The sequence below is a fragment of the Protopterus annectens genome, chromosome 17.part0 (assembly GCF_019279795.1).
Source record: "Protopterus annectens isolate FY-2018-M chromosome 17.part0, PAN1.0, whole genome shotgun sequence".
In the NCBI taxonomy this organism is placed as follows: domain Eukaryota; kingdom Metazoa; phylum Chordata; order Ceratodontiformes; family Protopteridae; genus Protopterus; species Protopterus annectens.
The window spans coordinates 825,467,529-825,488,452 of NC_056751.1; the positions used below are offsets into that span (position 1 = coordinate 825,467,529).

General features: G+C 40.7%; 2 protein-coding genes across 2 annotated transcripts in view; one reads left to right on the forward strand and one right to left on the reverse strand.

The window, feature by feature from the left end:
• The window catches only part of LOC122791537 (trichohyalin-like), a 243,184-nt gene extending 235,445 nt beyond the window's left edge, over positions 1–7,739 (forward strand). The window contains exons 5-6 of the mRNA XM_044059279.1: positions 7,427–7,640; positions 7,707–7,739. Of these exons, the coding sequence (XP_043915214.1) occupies positions 7,427–7,640; positions 7,707–7,739 (247 nt within the window). The remainder of the gene's footprint in view (positions 1–7,426; positions 7,641–7,706) is intronic.
• A 4,523-nt stretch (positions 7,740–12,262) lies between these two features.
• ZNF143 (zinc finger protein 143) overlaps positions 12,263–20,924 on the reverse strand; it is a 752,158-nt gene continuing 743,496 nt past the window's right edge. Inside the window, exon 17 of the mRNA XM_044059280.1 lies at positions 12,263–12,268. Within this exon, the coding sequence (XP_043915215.1) occupies positions 12,263–12,268 (6 nt within the window). The remainder of the gene's footprint in view (positions 12,269–20,924) is intronic.

The following is a 20,924-nucleotide window of genomic DNA, read 5'->3' on the forward strand; positions in this document are numbered from 1 at the left end:
AATACATTACGATGAGAGAAACAGCATCAATACCTGCTATAATGTCAACAGAGGGGATAATGTATCAGTCTTTTAACATATAATGTTATGTTGTCCCATCTCGCCTTCAGTCTTGCTACCTTGGGTTCGGAGCCGAAACCTTGGCTCCAACTCAGCCTGTACTAAAGCTCGAGAGCTTCTACTGGCTGGAGGCTAAATACCTATCCCATAGTGCTTAGTGGATATTCCCCAGATCTCGTTTGCCACTTGAAGCTTTGGGATTGTCTTCACTGGCTCAGGCTTGAAAATTTAATATTTTATGTATTTTTATAACTTTTCTGTCAAATTGTTAGTTATTTTTATGCATTAGTGGTATAGTAACAGTCTTGTACCATTTTAGCCCTTTTCAAACCTTGTATGTTTATTTTTGCGGCTATCTTTCTTTGGGCCTTATTTTCTCCACAAGAATCCCTTTTTAATTTAGAGGATTCTTGCCGTTTTTTATAAGCCTTTTAGGAGTAATCTGTTTAGGATGAGATAGTTGTTTAACTTAGAGACTTCTCCTCCCTTCCTTTTTCTTCTCTTTAAAAAATAAATATATAGTACTTCATTTTAGATACTTGTTTCTTTGCTGCTTTCTCTTTATAACAGTTATAGCTGTTGTTTTAACTTTTATTGAGGATTTTTTCCTTACAGCTACTATGTCTAAGTGTCTAAGGAATCAGCTAAGGAACATAAGTCAGGATTCAAAAAGTGTGATTCCTGCACTCAGATGATGTCCATTACTGAAGGACACACTAGTTGTGTGTACTGTCTGGGTCCACTCCATCTTCAAGACTCCTGTTCCATTTGTCATAGTTTTAGTGCCAGGGTCTTGCAGGAAAGGAGGAATAAGCTTATATTGAGTGGCTTATTGAAAGTGGATGAAGGAAATCAGACAAGACTCCAAAGTCTGCTTCATTGGCTCCAGTGTCTGAGCCAACGAGCAGCACCAGGTATGATGCCTTCTCGGCTCCGAGAGTTATCGGAGCCAAAAACCATGGTTCTCCCTCAGCTCCATCTGTCTCATCGGAGCCATTGTGGTGCCGAAAGAGGAACCTGTCACCATCCTTGGAGCTTGTTCATTCGGTGCAGGTCTCTCCTTTATTATAGTCGGTGGCAGGTAGCCACAAGTCTTCCAGTCATTCTTCTAAATCCTCCAGGTTATTGGATAAGGACATGGAGCGGGTAGTGAAGAGGTTGCTTCGGGCCTGGGCCCTAGCTGAAATTCTTTTGAGCCCAGCCCATCAGGCCTTGGAGCTGACAATGGTACCTTCTACTATGCCTATTCCTCCTCCAACTCGGATGAGTTTGGAGGCAGAGAGTATGGAAGTTGTTGTGCTGGATCCACCGGAGCCAGTAATCACTACTGGTATCTTGGATCCGATGTCTGCTCTGGTTTCTTTGATGTTTTCGTCCATCATGGGACCTGGGGGGCCGACACTCCCTGGTTGGCTCTGGAGGGGAGAGTCGGGTCGGACCCGTGTCGGAGCTGGTTCTCCCACTCGGCGCCTCGGCTCAGGAGAGTTTGGCTCCTTACATCTGCCTCAGAGCCATCCTCCTCAGTGCCAAGGAGATCTTCCAGTCTCTCTGGGCTGGAGCCTCTCTCAGCCCAGGACCATGATGCCTTCGAGGTGATGTGGAGTGTGGTCTCCTCTGAGTGTACTCCACCTTCGGTTCCAGCCTCTCTTCTTCCTAGGGAATCGGTATTCGCCGCTTTATTACCTCTCCATCAACCACAGAATAGAGAGTCCGTGCCCCAGGAAGCCACAATGGGTGGATCCTCCTCTTCCAATACCTCTCTGGAACATCCCCCTGAGAAGGTCCCTTGGAAGAGACAGTGTAAGAGGAAACACATAGACTCCCCTGAGTCTGTCACTTCTGATACTGACTTAGAGGATTCAGAAGGGTCCCCAAGGTCCCCCTCCAAGGATGTTTCCTTTTCAGACATCCTGGAGATCCTTAAACAGAGGGGTGGCTGGAAGTCCCTTTCCCCTTCTGAAGATGACTCGGCATACCTGGAGGCATTTGACTCTCACCCCTCCACCTCTTGGGTGTCTCCACCTTTCAACACTCTCCTGGGTTTGGTGAGCCAGAAGGTGTGGGACTCTCCAGATTCAGTGGACCCCATTCTGTGGAGGCCTAATAAATTCATTACAGCTCCAGAAGATAGGCAGTACTTAACTAAAGGGGTTCCTGTAGATGCAGTGGTGGTGACTGCAGCCACAAAAAAGGAGTTAGCTGAAACTTCTCTATCTTTTCATCCACCGAACAAGGATTCTCGTATGATGGATAGATATGGGAAGTGTATGTTCTCTTCAGTGGCCTTTACTTTATGGTAGCTGAATTATTTGTCGCATTTCATGAGACTTCAGATGGATCTCCTAAAAGAGCTAGAAGATACACTGCAAGGTGCTACAACCCAGGACTTATCTGACAAGGTTAACTCCCAGCTTGCAACCTTAACCTCCATATCTAACTCCTCCATGCGGCTCATATCTTATGCAGCCAATGGAGTGAGCAGGGCAGCAGGCACAGGAATAGCGCTTAGCAGATATTCCTGGATGCGCCTTTTATGTGTTTGCAGAACCCTTCCGTTCTTCCTTTATTGACACTCCCTTTGATGGTTCGTCATTGTTCAGGCCCAAAGTAAAAGAAACTCTCACCAGGAACCAACAAGATGGTAAGACTCTGCTATTGGAGTCCATTTTTCCACCCCTACCAGACCTTATCCTAAAGGTCAAAAGGGTGGGAAAATGTGGTTCCATAAGTCCAAAGGAGCGTTATCTGACACTCGTGGTGATCCTTCCCCCAGGGGCAGAAGGGGAAACAATGGAAGATGCCGTCCATGTGGCAGCGGAGGTCTGCAAAACCAGGGCAACAGAGATACTTTCTTTGGCAGGCCCTTCCAGTGCTCCTGAAAGGAGGCCCATCTGTCCACCTCTGGAGACAGTCGGGGGGGGGGAGGATATCGCTGTACCCCAAAGCCTGATGGAATTTGACTCAAGACAAATGTCAAGACAAATGGATACAGTCCATTATATCCAGAGGAGACAACATTCCCTTCCAATGTCCACCTCGTCCACCAAAGTCTATCCCAGACATTCCACCCAGTCAAAGGGATCAAGCTACACTAGAAATACAAAAGTTGCTAGAAAAAAGAGTCATCTAAGAAGTTCCCACAGAACAGTTAGGATCCGGAATTTACTCAAGGTTCTTTTTAGTTCCAAAAAAGACTGGGGACTGGAGACCCATATTAGATCTCAGCAGACTAAACAAGTCGGTGAGAAAATCAAAGTTCTGGATGGTAACACTACAGTCTATACTCCTGTTCCTGGGAAAAGACAATTGGATGTGCTCGTTAGATCTTCAGGACGCATACTACCACAAAAAGATGGACAGGCACTCAAGAAGATTTCTATGCTTCCAGCTGGGAGCCAGTCATTACCAGTTCAGAGGTCTGCCCTCTGGACTCACCACAGCCCCCAGGGTGTTTACCAAATGCATGGCAGTAGTTACGGCTCATCTGAGACACCGAGGATTCCAGGTGTTTCTACTGATCAAAGCAAGAGACTACACCATTTATCTTTTCTCAAAACTAGGCATTACTATAAATACACACAAGTCTGCCTTGTTGCCATCACAGCATATTATATTCATTGGTGCAGATTTAAATACAAACATGTTGGCAAAGCTACCTCAAGAAAGGATACATACGCTACGCAGTCAAGTGACTATTTTACTCAACAAGAACAGAGTACAGGCAAGATTTGTGCTGAAAGTCCTAGGCTTTATGGCAGCAATGATAACACTACTTCCTATGGCATGACTTCACAAGAGAATACTGCAGTGGCTGCTCTTCTCCCAATGGCCCATGCAGGACTTACCCATGTCTCACGAAATTTTCATAACTAAGAAAGCAAAGTTGTTGAGTCTCAGTTTAATTCTTATTGCACCATACTGGCCTCATCAGATTTGGTTCCCCTTCCTTTGGCCCTGCCTTCAGGAGGACCCATGGATTCTGGACCCAGTGCCAGATTTTCTGACGCATCAGTCAGGAACACTCCATCCTGCACTCCATACCCTAAAACAGACAACTTGGGTGCTCCACTTCTGCTCTTAGCCAGGCTTCTGGAATTGCCCCCTGCAGTTCATCACATTCTAGTCTCTTCACACAAGCAGACGGCTAGGAATCTCTATGCAAGGAAATGGAAGAGTTTCTCTTGTTGGGCTGACAAAAGACATATAGATCCTTTTACAGCATCTATACCTCTAATCCTGGAATTTCTAACAGAAACCTTTAATCAAGGGGCAGCGGCAGCCACTATCTGAGTTCAATTAGCTGCTATTTCTAATTATTATGTGGGAGTATCAGGATCCAGTCTAATGTCTCATAGATTATGCAAAACCTTCCTAAAAGGTACTTTTCTGTTAAGACCTCCCATCATAGAACCTCCACCTCCTTGGGACCTCAACCTAATATTGTCATCTTTGATTCTGCCCCCTTTTGAACCAGCATCATCTTGTTCATTAAAACTTTTATCTTGGAAAACACTCTTCCTGACAGCAATTACTTCAGCCAGGAGAGTATCAGAGTTACAAGCTTTGTCTATCCATCCACCTTATTTGATCTTGCATATAGATAGTTTCCCTCAGAACAAATCCTTCCTTTTTACCAAAAGTTTGCTCACAAGCCAGTTTAAACAAGAGTATAGAATTACCAGTGTTTTTTCCAAACTATGGCAACGAGGCAGAGTATAATCTTCATCAACTGGATGTGCACAGACAGTTACGTTTTTACTTGCACAGGACCAAAGAATTTAGGAAGTCAGACAAATTGTTTGTCTCCTATTCGGAAAATAAAAAAGGTTTGTCAGTCTCAAAAGTTTCTTTGTCCAAATGGCTTACTGAAACCATCACGTATGTCTATGATTCCCACAACAAGGAACCGCCAGGGAAAATCAAAGGGCATTCAACTACAGCAATATCTACCTCCATTGCCTTTCAATCCAGACTTCCACTGGATTCAATTTGTGCTGCTGCTACATGGGTTAACCCTCATACTTTTATTACTCATTGCAAAGTAGATGTGGCCTCCTGAAACAGGACATCCTTTGGTTCCACTGTCCTGAGGAGTTTATTCCCTTGAGCCACCCAAGAAAAAGGTACTGGGGATTCTTTCCCAAGGTAGCAAGACTGAAGGCAAGATGGGACAACATAACATAATGAAGTTATGTATTTACCATAATGTTCCATATTTGTTGTCCAGTATCTTACCTTCAGTCTTGCGTCCCTCCCTGCCACCCCCCTCCTGGAGTATCTAGAGGAATTTTTTCTCAGAAATTGGCAGATAAGGTCCGATTCCCTACTTGCCTTTCCTTGTTAATTTTTTAACAATATGTTTTTTTCAGATATTATCCTTTTGCATATTGTACATATCATGGGAACCTCCTTCTCAAACGAGATCTGGGGAATAGCCGCTAAGCACTATAGGATAGGTATTCAGCCTCAAGCCAGTAGAAGCTCTCGAGCCTTAGTATAGGCCGAGTTGGAACCGAGGTTTCGGCTCCGAAACCAAGGTAGCAAGATGGAAGGCAAGATACTGGACAATAAATACGGAACGTTATGGTGAGTACATAACTTCTGTACTTCATATGCTTCTTATGATTATCAACCCTTTCAAGCATGCTGGGAAAAAGTACAGTCGTCCATTACACAGAGTCCTGGGAGTGAAGGTAGATAAAAATTCAAAGCATGCATTATTCCAGAGACTCCTACTTTTTACTGCACCCCACCCACAAAGCCCAGTAATTCTGTATATTATTAAGTAAAGCATGGAATAAGGATTATAGATGAAAAACGTTCTAGCAAACAGTCATATCACATTTCTCAATATCTTACTCCAGATCTTCACTGCTAATACCCATTACATTTTGTTTCTTAATTGGCTAAACCAACTAGGGAGCAATGTTTCTTTTTTGAAGGATGAACCGAGAACACTGTTTAGTTAAATTGACTTACAGTCACACAGTAGATAAATGAAATCAAGCCCACAAATACAGGATAAAGCTTTAATCTTCTGCGCTAAACTGGCAGACACTCTATGCACAGGACAATCAGCTGGTATATGAAGAGGGTGGGGTGATGTGACACTCTCCTTTACTCATGGTAGTCAAACAATTGTTCATGCATGAAATTGTATATATTTTATTAATTTGTTAACTTGGTAAGCCTACTAGTCAGAAATGTGTCATTTCAGGGGTACTAGAAAAGCAATAGTTTGCTGAAGTGGCTTTATGAGACAGTAAAGCGTGCACAGTAGAGTTTGTGGGAATGGAACCCTGGAATACAGTGCAAAACCCATTAGCAGCTCATAACTTTAAGCATCTTTATTACACTCCCAGACAATCCTCTGAATAGTGGTAGAAATGGAGGCTCTAGGATGACAAAATTATTCCTTTGTATCCTAACAAACCTGGTGTGGTGTCATACCTCTCAGCTGTCCAGATTTTTCCAGAATGTCAGGATATTTGCTTCATATTTTTGGTCTGTTCCTCAAAAAATGTGTGGTTATCTGGCAAATCATTGAAGACTGAAGTCACTAAATAATACAGTCATTTGAGTTTCAAACTTCATTCCTTCAGAAAAATGCATGCTAAAGCAAAACTCGTTATTCTAGCAACGTTTTAAGTTTATAACTGCAATATTTAAATCTTGTCCCTATTTTAGGCCTTTGTCTCCCCATTATGTTCGGCTTTGTCCAGATCTTTCATGCTAAGAAGTTGAGAGAGAGGCATGCTGGAGGTTAAGGAAGGTTGACATCAGGAAACCACACATGGATGTTGTTGCTCCAGTATTAATGTCCCTAGTTGCCATTCTGTCTGCTCTTCCTTGAAGTAATTATATGTATATTCTTACTCTAGAGATGGTAATCCTTGCATTTAGTGTTCTTTGTGCATATATTCTCATGTATATGTGTTTTTAGTTTTACACTGTTACAATTCATACAGTGTTCTAATCTCATTATAGATTTGCCATTATCCCCACCTCTGCAGTAGAAAATTAAGGAGGACTAGGTGTCTAAATGCCCAGCAGAGCTCCATGTTTCTCTCTTTCTTATGTTGATGCCTTCCACTGTCGAAGAAATAGTCTGTATCAAGTTTGTCTTTTCTCTTTCCTTCTTCTCGACATCTAAAATTCCCCCGTTTCACTAAACTTAGAATTTAATAAGCAAGAATATTAGTTAAGCTTTACATCAAGAAGTTATAAACATGTTTGAAAGTATGGTGTACATAAATATACTTATGGGGATACATATTTAACACTGCATGCTATAAATTATTTTAAAACATAGCTCATGTATTGTGGTGTGCATTTTTTACTCAGTAATTTCCATTCTTACCGCTAGAGAACTAGCTCAAAGACGTAGAGCCACTGCTGCTGAGGATGCTTCGGAGAAGGCTACCAGACTTCAGTACGAGGCGGAGAGGGAGAAGCGACTTCTTGAACAAGAGAAAGAAGAACTGAAGAAGGAATGTGAGCTATGGACTGAAAAGCATGACACATTAGCAGACATCCTAATACGACAAGAGGAAGAAAAGTTAAAACGACAAGAAAAAGCAGTAAGTAGAATTATGTATGCAGATAGAGCACCATTTTTTTATGTTTATTTCTGTTTAAATGATTAGTTGCTTCTGATGGATGGCCTGTGTTGTGGCTGAAACTTTATGTGACCAGTCCACTTACCTGGTTCAAATTTTACAATAAATAAATAAAATGAAATAGACAATCTTTAAGTCAATCAGGACTTTTGTTAAAAAGTGAAAAAAAAATCCTTTTCAAGCTATACCCTTTAATGTGGATGTTTATCTACTAGTATACAAAGATATTTAGTGCAGTGTATTTCTTTATACAGTACATTATATAGGGGTAACTACACCTGAATTTGTAATGTATATGTGTATGGAAGACATGGTGAAGCTATAAAAAGATATGATGAAGCTGCAGGCTTACACTGTAATTTGCATGCATGTGACGTACATTTCATCATGGTGTACAGCAGCCTTGGTGGATGTCAACAGTTAAGACTTATAGTCACTTGAGTTGTTTGTCTATGAGACAAGTCTCTTCTCCTTTAGATAACACATGTTGGTGTGATTCCTTGCTTATCCATCTAAATACATTCCAAGCAGCCTTCTTCCAGTGTTACTGCCTAAGTATATGACACTTGGTTGTATACTTCATATATACAAAATTAAAATGTTCAAAGAAAATTCCTTGAGCTTGAGTTGATCGAAAAAAAAGCAACAAATAACAAAAGCAGTGTATTTTGGCCTTGCATCCCCCAAACTTTGTGCTAATTATATATACTAACTCCAAGATCCCTCTACAGAGGAGAAGGGTCAAATTCCTCATCCCCGCTATTCTTGATCTCAAACAGAAAAAAGAAGACAATGTTTTATCAGCCTATTTTCAATCAGCTATGCTGACTTTTTTGTGCGATGATCTCATGATTTTATCAACTGAATGTCACTCTGCTGCCTATATGTACTCATTTAAAGTCATGGTTTATTGGGCAAAATATATAAAACAGGACTGAATTAAGTGAACTGTAGACAACATTTCTGCACTTTTTGCAAACTAATGCTACTTTCAGATTTTGGTATGTCATGGAAATCGTTTATACTCTGTAGAATGAAGGAGGACATATTGGGCAAAAAATACCATAAAAATGGCAGATAGCTCTGAAATAACATTACCTTACAAAAAAATAATAATAATATATTTTTCCACAAACTACCACCCTCTTGGAATATTGTAAAATATTGGGGTTTGCATTATATTTTTTAAACCGCTACATTTTCTAAATTGATTACAGGCAGTAAACCTGGCCATTTATTGCTTCATCAGTGAAGATACCCTTTTACATTAAGCTTGTCTAGTGTTGCTGTATGGGAATCTGTGAAAATAACATCAAATGCAGTCTCAAGATTCCCCTGTATGATTTGTTGCAGTCATGAAATACAGCCTTAAATACAGTAATGAGAATGGCTAAGAATATTGACTAGGAACAGTCTGAACAATAAAATAAATAAGGTTATACCTGTTTTGTAACATCACTTGCCCCTAGATTTACTATTACTCCATGCAGGACTAGCTTAGTCCTGCATGGAGGTGGCCGTTTAGGAGCAGGATGGCAGCGCGCCATGCATAGTAATAGGGCGTGCTGCCTGAGCTCCTAATCTTACACGGAGTGTGTACGAGTGCAGGGGGGCGTGTCTGAGAGCAGCGCGCCATGCATAGTAATAGGGCGTGCTGCTTGAGCTCCTAATCTTACACGGAGTGTGTAAGAGTGCAGGGGGGTGTCTGAAAGCAGAGCTCTCAGATTATACACGCCCCCGCAATGAAGAACAGCAGAAAGGGGTAATAAATGAGCAAGACCGTTCATAGGTGTCCACATATCCCCACCAACAGTCTCCCTCGTATACAACAGCAAAAGTATACAGAAATAAAATGAACAAACTCATTTTTTTTTTAAATCCGATGAAAGCTAGCCATAGATGCACGGGTGTGCCCATCGCTTAGTGAGCAGCATAGCATTCGCATTACAAGCGGGTATTACTGTTTTGAGTCCCACTGCAGCACATTCCATTTTCCATAGCAAAGCATGTTATGACTAATATTTATGTTGCATAACCCACTAAATAACATATATTTATGAACTGGAGTACTGCAGTAAATGCACATGTGAGATGTTAGTATCATAGTGAATAAAGCACTAGTAAGCAGGTTTAAGCACCAATAAGCAGTAGTAAGCATATTTAAGCACTAGTAAGTGAGCTTAAGCCCGTTTGCATGGGGGTAAGCAAAGCGCACACAGGTTAAGCAATTTTGAAGATAACTCTCTGTAAGTAGATGTAACCAGAGGTTAGCAGTGCTTACCATCGCACCCGTGCAAATCCGCTTACAAATGCTCAAAAGTGCCTTAATCACTCTGTATCCAATGGCCTTTGATCTGCCCATCAACAAAATAAACAGCCATGCAGGTCCCAAACCCAGGACCCTGTACACCATAGTCACAGTAGTTATCCACCAAGCCATCACAAAAGTACATAAGAATGAGGTATTAGCAGACAAGTCCTCACCATAGTAAAACCAAACTGAACCCTTGAAAGGAATCAATATACAGACATAAACTAACAGAAGTCTCAGGGAACTTGTGAGAGAGCATGTTTATGCTATTAATAGACAGGACGATCACAATGCTCTGGCCAGACATGTGTTGAGTGTAGGAACATCACATAAATTCAAGTTCAGTGTGTTGGAGCTGATTAAAAAAACAAGCAGATTGGGTAATGCTAAAAACCACACTGAAGAATGTGAGAATAGGTGGATTATCAGACTTCAGGGATATAGAGGACGTGGGCTAAATGAAAAGGTAACTTTGAAACCTTTTCTAGCAACACGCCCCTTTAAACATTAGTTCTATGTTAATACGAAGGTGTTTTATATTGACATGGTCTTATTAAGTATTTCTTGTCTAAATATATTTGTATGTAATTTATGATGGATGCATGGTTTTATGAATGCTTTTTAAATTTTATGTGATATAACGTGACAATGTTGAGATGGTAGTGATTGGTTGATTTTTTATGTATCACTATTTAAATGAATTGTGTTTCAGTGCAATTGTTTGAAGTCTGAAGAAGCGTTGATATAATGTGAAAGCGCTAACTTTGTACTGCAGTAAATAAACTTTTTTTTATATTTGTTGTGGCGAGCCTCATCTGTTTTTTGATATATTTGTATTGCTCTGAGGAGGCTCCTCATCCAGGACTGTTTTGTGGTGTTTCTATAGCATTTTGGTTCTTCACGGTTCTGGGACATGGCTGAGCGACGAGATGATGAAGTCAGTGATAATAGTATGCTGAAGGGAGTTATTGTGATGTTGGAGAATCCGCTCCTTAAGTTTACTACACAGGAGTTAACTAGAGATGGACAATGCACACTGAATACAGAAAGAAATATTGAGGTTATCCAGCTGACATGTAAGCTGGAAAACACTTTGCAGAAACTGAGGGTAACACAGTGGCAACGGCAACATATGGAGGCGTGCCTAACCTTTAAGGTAGTGCCTAGAGGGCTGAGAGTCCTCAAGATGCCAACTTTCGGCACTACCTATCCTGAGCTATTAACAAAGTGGCAAAAGTTAAATTTGGATACCAGCTATGGCTACATTGGTTTGTTAATAGAGCAATATAGACATATAGAGATGCGATTAATGCAGGATATTATGGTAATGGAGAGCGACCTTAAACATCTTATGAGTGCCGAAGAAAAACATGTTTTTACGGCTGATATTATGATAAGACTATCTGCTCTTGTTAATAAACAATTATTTGATAAGAAAAAGAAATTAGAACGTGACTTTAACGATTTTCGTCAAGATCAAGTCTTTTCTTGCCCCAGGGACAATGGGAATAGGGTCACGAATTATTCCAATAATGCTCGCAATGGTCGTAATGAGACTGATACACCTTTAAATATTGTACGAGCAGTAACATCTACAGTTGTGACGTCACCACGCACAATGCCACACGTGGATTCTACACCATATAATGTTACTGCTTCCTTGGCTGATACAGAACGAGATATAGGGGAAGGCCCCTCTGGACATACTAACAATATATCTACCAAAGTGACGGCTGATAAGATGACCAATAAGTTAACTTGTGCGGCAGGGGAAAGTACATTAAAAACATCTAGAGACCAACAGGTCAATAATTCGTTGGTTTCTTTTCCATTACCCATTTGACAGATGGACAAAGCCAACTGGTCGCCGCAGGGGCATACCAGGAAGCACAAAACATCAGAGGACAGGTATGAGTTTCAAAGAAAAGTACTCAAACCAATGCCGAGGACTTAGTGGTGAATATATCTAGTTATACTTTAACTGGAAGTGAAAGGTCTTTGCTTAACCAAGGCCTTTCATTCATACCATCTAGATCAGTTGATATTACTGATGTTTTACTAGATATTAAAATGATCATTAGGAATGTGAATTTAAAAATGTTATTTGGTGATAGTGATGTGGAAGCCAGAAAGATTTTCACGAAACCTTCTACCTTTATACATCAAAGTCATCCCTTGCTTGAGACCTTTGAGAAGGCATGTGAGCATGATTTATTTGAGCTTTATCAATCTAATAGTAAACCTGATTTTTATAATTTGAGTTATGATGAGTTTATGTCTATAAAAAATTTGCAAAAGAATAATGATATTATAGGTTCATAGGCTGGTACTAGGCTAACTGCCTTTGCAGGCCATTTTTAAGCCTAGCCACTTACCCCATATGAGAATCAAACTCTGCACCTTCTGTTTGTAAGGCAAACACCTTAACTATTATGCCATCCTCTCACCCAAGTGATTATTCAGGCCGACAAGGGAGGTGCTATTGTAGTGTTAGACTATGATATGTATTTTAATACTATGATGACTATGCTAGATGATGCTAAAACTTATTCAATGTTGAATAGTATGTCATTAGATAGATTGATTAAAAATATACACTCTGAACTATATGATTTATTTCTATGTAATACTATTGATGGTGAATTATATAAGTATCTCTTAGTTGAGCAACCTGTGGTCCCCACTTTTAGGGGACTCCCCAAGATACACAAAACTCTTATGAATCCACCTATGAGACCCATCGTCTCAGGTGGTGGTTGGCTCACGGAACCTGCATCCATCTTTATTGAAAAGCATCTGAGACCAGTAGTTGATAATACTACATTTATATTAAAAGATACTCAGGAGTTCCTAGAAAGTTGTGGTGAATATCTATCTTCCTGTAACGATCTACGAAATGAGTTATTAGTTACCTTAGATGTCGTATCTTTATTTACAACAATTCGTAATGATACAGGGATGGAGTTTGTGAGACTTTATTTAATTGAGAAAGGAGTACCTAGGAATTTGATTATTAGGATTTGAGTGCTATTAGATCTAGTACTGAATAACAATGTGTTCCTATATAATAACAAGTGCTATCTACAAAGAAAAAGGGGTTGCCATGGGCACCCCTTGTGCCAATTCATACGCTAACCTTGTGTTAGCGTATTGGGAGAACACTTATGTTATGGCTAATACCTTTTACAGCAAACACATCAAATTCTACAAACGTTTTGTAGATGATGTGTTTTTACATGGGATGGTACTATAAGTGAGCTCACTGACTTTATTGATTATATAAATGGCACGGCTGATTTTTTGAGTTTTGAATATAAAAGCTCAGATGCTATGACAGAATTTCTAGATGTTCGGATATTAAAGAAAGGTGATGTGATGCATTCTGAGATATATAGAAAGCCTTGTTGGAGGAACAGCATCCTACATCGCAGTAGCATACACCCCCAACATATTTATCGAAACATAGTGACAAGGTCAGACTCGTAGAATGTTACGTCTTACTACTGAAGATGAGAGCTATAATCTGAAACAAGAGATGTTAGCAAATCATTTTTCAGCAAGGGGTTATAGTAAAGAGGAAATAGAAGGTGTATACCAAGTAAATAATTCCATGAGGAAAGGAAGGGTAAGCCCTATTTACATAAGCATCAAGGTCATAATACATATGCGAATAATGGGGAAAAGCAAGTTAATGTAAGTAGGATAACGATTCCCTATTCTAATAAGAACTTAAAGATTAAGGATGTTATCAACAAAAACTGGGGCATCCTCACTACTGATGATAGAATTGTTGGGATAGTAGGAAGTAAACCAAGTTTTGCCTATAAGAATTCAAAATCATTAAAAAGGCTGTTGTGTTACGAAAGTGACAAGAAGGGTTTAACTATATCCAATAGACAAGGCACCTTCCCTTGTAGAGGGTGCAATCAGTGTGCTTATATGTCCGGTAGTAACTGCTTTGGTCATCCAGATACAGAGAACGTATTTAGATTTAATTTTTACGCTGACTGTAGATCTAGAGACCTAGTATACTTGGCTGTTTGCCAAGTATGCTTGTGTTTCTATGTAGGAAAAACTAACAGAAGTCTCAGGGAACGTGTGAGAGAGCATGTTTATGCTATTAATAGAGAGGACGATCACAATGCTCTGGCCAGACATGTGTTGAGTGTAGGGACATCACATAAATTCAAGTTCAGTGTGTTGGAGCTGATTCAAAAATCAAGCAGATTGGGTAATGCTAAAAACCACTCTGAAGAATGTGAGAATAGGTGGATAATCAGACTTCAGGGATATAGAGGACGTGGGCTAAATGAAAAGGTAACTTTGAAACTTTTTCTAGCGACACGCCCCTTTAAACATTAGTTCTATGTTTATACAAAGGTGTTTTATATTGACATGGTCTTATTAAGTATTTCTTGTCTAAATATATTTGTATGTAATTTATGATGGATGCATGGTTTTATGAATGCTTTTTAAATTTTATGTGATATAACATGTGACAATGTTGAGATGGTAGTGATTGGTTGATTTTTTATGTATCACTATTTAAATGAATTGTGTTTCAGTACAATTGTTTGAAGTCTGAAGAAGCGTTGATATAACATGAAAGCGCTAACTTTGTACTGCAGTAAATAAATGTTTTTTATATTTGCTGTGGCGAGCCTCCTCTGTTTTTTGATATACAGACATATGTGCCTTAACCCACTACATAATATAAATATGTAAACTGGAGTACAGCAGTAAGCCCAGAAGTCAGGTGTAATTGTAATAGAATGTTGAAGGACCCCATACAGTGTATGTACACATGAATCATGGATACCAGGCATACATATAAGATGTAATGAATAATAAATCAATGCCAAAAAGGAATTATAATGCAAGTCTAATGTAAGCAATGCTAAGAATTGCACAGGCCAGCTTAGGAGGTGTAAGCAATGTGTAGGCCAGCTAACTCACTGTGCCCTGTGTTATACGCCTTTAAACAATGCCAACCCTAGGTAAGCAGGTTTGCCCATAGTCCAGCCTTTTAAAAAACAGACAATCATGGAAAAGTATGGGAAATTGGTCCTACTTAAACCCAAGAGGTGGGAATACATCTCATAACTGGTTGTAGCTTCTCCTTGCAGGCACCATGTCAGGAAGGGGAGAAGATGTGCGCTTTCTGGTGCAGCGCTGGTGCATCCAGGAGTCCAGAGTCATGGCAGGACTCCTTTTCAAAGACCATGATCAGAGACTGCTGCAGGGCCAGTACCAGGGCTCCCAATATAAGGTGGAGGTCTGGGACCATCTCACCCATGACCTCACCAGTGCCACTGGCATACCCTGAACTGGTGAGCAGGTCAGGCATCATTTATGCCGACCTGACGTGGCGTAAAGGGGACCTCTTGGAGCAGTGGATCCAAGAGGCTAGAGGGCAGGGGATGTTCTAGTTGTGTGTATCACCCCACTATGTGTGTAATAATTGCCAGCTCAGGTATATCCTGGATAGGTATGGCTAAATATTTCTCTTATGTCCCCCACAGCTGCAAAGGAGTGGGCCGCGATCCAGGAGGCCCACATCAGTCACCTAGCGAGGTTGTGATGCGAGGCAGGTCAGTAATATTCATGCATTTACTGTCATAGGAAATAAAACTAAAAGTAGTAGTAAATTCATTGCCTGTATAAAACCTGTATTGTGCAAGGCAAGTACTGCATACACTAGAGAATATGGCAGGAAGAGTCTCATATCGTTTGTATGTAAATAAAAGTGTAATAGCCTGACAATAAAGGTCTAACAGCTGGACTGCATGTGTATACTCTGGTATCATATGGTAATGTAGATTTGCAACCATGTAATAGTACTGTTGTATTAAACACTGTTACCCAAACCGTGCACCATAAATTAAATGCGTAGGACTACCTGTATATGACAGGTGTAATCCCCAGAGGCCATTTAGTACAACTGAGAGACACATAGACAAAAAAAACAGGGAAAATGCAGACAACAAAACCCGAATAGCACATGCAACTGAGATGTGAACTGTTGTTTTTTAGCACACACAGCCATGATTCGAATCCTGTCAGTGGTAGTATTCTGCATACAGAATCATACCCCACAACTGTACAGATATGTCCAGAATGTCCAGTAAAGTGGCCCATATCTGTTGCCTATCAACCTGTCCCCCTGGGAAATCAGTGGGATGATCTCAGATGTGTAGGCAGCAAACAGGAAATACAACTGATTGACACACATCTATGAGAACAAAGCTGGCACACTAGCAACTCCCCAGTGCCTTATGAGACTAAGAAGCCACGTGTGTCCCATTTACACCCCAACTTGTCAAGCTGGTGGTCAGAGTGTGTGCAGTAACAGAGTGAGATGTATGTGCATAATAGTAATGTCGAATCTGGTACTGTGTGTGGGAACATTCAGGTAGTACTAATAAACATTCCTCCCACAGGTCTGTCAGATACCAACACTATCATCATCATCATCTTTCGGCTTTTCCCGTTGGGGGTCACCACAGCGGATCATCTCTTTCCATTTCTTCCTGTCCTCTGCATCTTGCTCTGTCACACCAACCACCTGCATGTCCTCTCTCACCATGTCCATAAACCTTATCTTAGGCCTTCCTCTTTTCCTCTTACCTGGCAGCTCCATCCTTAGCATCTTTTTCCCAGTATACCCATCATCCCTCCTCAGCACATGTCCAAACCAATGCAATCTCATCTCTCTTGCTTTGTCTCCAAACTGTCCAACATAAGCTGACCCTCTAATATACTGATTCCTAATCCTATCCATCCTAGTCACACCGAGAGCAAATCTTAACATCTTTAACTCTGCCACATCCAGCTCTGACTCCTGCCTTTTTGTCAATGCCACTGTCTCCAACCCATATAACATAGCTGGTCTCACTACCCTCTTGTAGACCTTCCCTTTCACTCTTACTGTTACCCGTCTGTCACAAATCACTCCTCCTGACACTCTTCTCCACCCATTCCACCCTGCCTGTACTCTCTTCTTCACCTCTCTTCCACATTCACCATTACTCTGAACTGTTGATCTCAAGTACTTAAACTTGTCCACCTTTACCAACTCTACTCCCTGCATCCTCACCATTTCTCTACCCTCCCACTCATTTACACACCAACACTGTGCCCAGAAATGCAAGAATGATACCCAATACTGGTACTGTTTACATTGGTATTGTATGGCAGTGCGACTGATGCAGTTGCTCTGAATAATGAGGTATTACACATCACTGTTACCCACACTGTCCTAAAAAATATAACTGTCTAGGAAATCTGTATAAGAGTGTTGTAATACAAGGTCAGAATGCAAAAGCACAGGGGATTAATAAGACAGAAAGCAGACAGGAGATATACAGCAATATCTATATAGCAGGCACAACTGTGATGAACAGTGTTTAAGTTGTAGCAGACACAGCCATGGTCTGAATCCTGGGAGTGGAAGTAGGCTGCATACAGAATCATATCCCACAACTGTATAGATGAGGCCAGAATGTCCAGTATATGGGCCCATATCTGCTGCCTGTCCCCCTGGTAAGTCTGTGGGATGATCCCAGATGTGTATCCAGCAAACAGGGAATACAAGTGATTGTCAAACATCTATGAGAACAAACCTGTCACTGTAGCAACTCCTGAAACTGTTAGGAGAGTAATAAGCCAAGTATGTCCTATCTACACCCCCATGTTGTCAAGCTGTGACTAGAGTGTGTACAGTAAGAGTGAGATGTATGTGCATAACACTAATGTATAATATGGAAGTTTGTGTGGCAACAGTCAGGTAGTGCTAACAAGCATTGCTCCCACAGGTACGTTGTATACGAACACTGTGCTGAGAAATAAAGAGCATTATAACCTGTACTGGTACTGTTCACTCTGGTATTGTAGGGAACTGTGAGTGTTGCAGTTTCCCTGAATAATAACGTATCACTGATCACTGGCACCCACACTATGCTACATAATATAACTGTGTAGGAAAGCATGTATATGTGTGTGTCAGGTCACTAAAGGTTGAAGAAGGCAATATTCTAGATATGTCCCGGCATACCTACATGTGGTCAACAAATGGCCAGAGTCTGTGCAGAAAGAGATGGATAGCTATGTGCACAACATCAACCCAGAATCTGGGAGTATGTGTAGAAACAGTTAGTTAGTGTTAACAAACATTCCCTCCACAGGTATACCAGGTAAGAGGTGTATACTGCAGGTAAAACCACTTCATGTATAATGATGACAACAGCCATATCACTGTCCAAACTAAGGCTATAGGGTAGTGTAGTAAGACTTGTAAGGTACAGATAACAGCACTGACTAGGAAGGTAATGTGGACTACAGGAATATACTAGTTGTTAAGTGACATCTTTCTCCCCCCCCCCCACCATATCTCCAACAATAATCAACATACCCACCTCAACTGGTATGTAATGACACCTAAGTTCTGATAATGTCCAATTGTTTGATAAATATTTTAATTGTTCCCATGCATGTGCTATAATGAATTATTTCAACATTGGTGGCATGGTACCATCAATGTACTTGCATGCTGTTCTTATATGTGGTTCCATATATGCATGTGTTCTGTTTGCTATGCAACTGTTCCATATCTGGTGTCTGGGATAATGGGAATATCTATGTATGCTGTTATACCTAACCCTGGAATGTGTTGACTATTACTAACCCACATATGATTATGAAATCTAAACACTATAGCACATTTGGGAAGGCCGGTCCCAGCGGACCCACCTGTCCCACCTCGGCTGGCCATGGCACCGGGCACCAGCATGTCTGGGGCCCAACCTGGGACCTCCCTGTCCATTGGTCCTGCACCACCTTCGGGTGGAACCTCCTTAGGGAATGGGACTCACCCCTCCGGGAGTGGGTGCAGACAGGAACCTGTCACCCATCGCCACGTCAGGGTCATGGTGTGTAGAGAGCTCAGCCAGCAGCTTGGTGATCTTCTATGCCAGCTTGAGGACCATGTGTTGCAACTAGAGCATCAGTCTGGCTCTGCAACTCAGCCCCCAGCACAGCCACCATCGGGGCTGTGAAGGTGCAGTGGTGACTGCCCATGGGTGGGGACCTCAGTCCCACTGTTTCCACTAGGGGGCTCATGGGTTTCCATTTTCCTAACACCACTCCCCATCAAGGTGTTTACCCCCCACATGTGTCATATACAGCCTGTGTATGCATCTTGTTTGTCTTGTCTGTTAACCTACATAACCTACCTCCCCAAATATACCTACTACCATTCTCCAACATCTCACTCTCACCTGAAAAAAAAAATACATAGCTGTCCATTTTGCACACATGTCCACTGGACACATGTAATCTGGTCTAATTGGCATCACAACTTATTATTGTTGTCCTCACTCCCTCCCAGGGGTTTGAGTGTCTAAACCTACCTCCAGATTCAGTGTATATGCGCAGCTGTTGCTGTAGAAGAAATGGGCAGCTATGGACCTTCCCCACACCCTTCCTGCACATCCCTAGCTATTTCCCCTACTGTCTTTTCCTCTTTGTGCCCCTTTTTCACCACTTTCCTAGCAACCCTTTTTTCTTTTCTTTTAAAGAATATAGCACGGGAGTACGTGGCAGTAAACGGGTTTCATCCTGTTTGCGTGGGGGTAAGCACTGCCTACATTGGTTAAGCAATTTAGAAGTGGAGTGTAAGAAACTGTAACTGGAAGTTAGTGGTAGTTACCTCCGTGCAAACCTGCTTACAACTGCTCAAAAGTGCCTTTATCACTCTGTATCCAACGGCCCTTGTTCTGCCCAGCAACAAAATAAACAGCCTTTACAAGGCTTAAACCAAGAACCCTGCACATCATAGCCAAAGTGATTTACCACTAAGCCATGCCAGATATACATAACCCTGATGTTTTCACAAACATATCATCCAGCCCGGTCATTCAACAGTACAGGAAATGTATTTCAATATGTAGATGTATGTGTGTGTGTATATATATTAATATCCAAAGAGATAAAACATATCTATATGTATATGTATATATATATATATATATATATATATATATATATATATATATATATATATACACACGTATGTATATATATATATATATATATATATATATATATATATATATAAATATATACACGTATGTATATATATATATATATATATATATATATATATATATATACACACACACATACATACAAATGCCTACATCTATAGATATATATGTCTACATCTATATGTCTAAATATATACATCTATATGTCTAAATATATACAGCAAGTCTAAATAAAATCTATATGTCTAAATATATACATCTATATGTCTAAATATATACAGCAAGTTATATATATGTAAGCAGATATATATATCTATGTAGGTATATATGGACATATTTATATTTATGTAAGCAGGTATATATATCTACATAGGTATATACGGACATACATCTGTAGATAACAGTGGGAAAATAACAAAAACATATATGTCCACATGCACTGTTAATGGGGTTGAGAGGCCCCAAACAATATATGTATTGGATGAATAGGTATACCCCCCCACAGCCAAACACGTCCACCCTGCAATACACTACCAAGTGTTGCAGATCCTATAACCAGGACCTGACATGACATGGGTACCCCTAGGTATGGATGTCATTTGTGAAGACTGTGAATAGTAGTGGTCCTAAGATAGAACCCTGTGGGACTCCTATAGTTATGGGCAACTGAGGAGAGAGAGAATGTTCCCATTTCACAGCTTGGTACCTGTCAGTTAAATAGCTTTGGAACCAGGTAAGAGTGGAATTTGATAGATGATATTGGTTTAGTTTGTTTAGCAGGATTTGGTGTGAGACTGTGTCAAATGCTTTGGACATATCCAAAAAAAGAGTTGACACTTGTAGGCCTTCATTTTTGAGATGGTGTACTGTGTCTGTGAAGCAGAGGAGGGC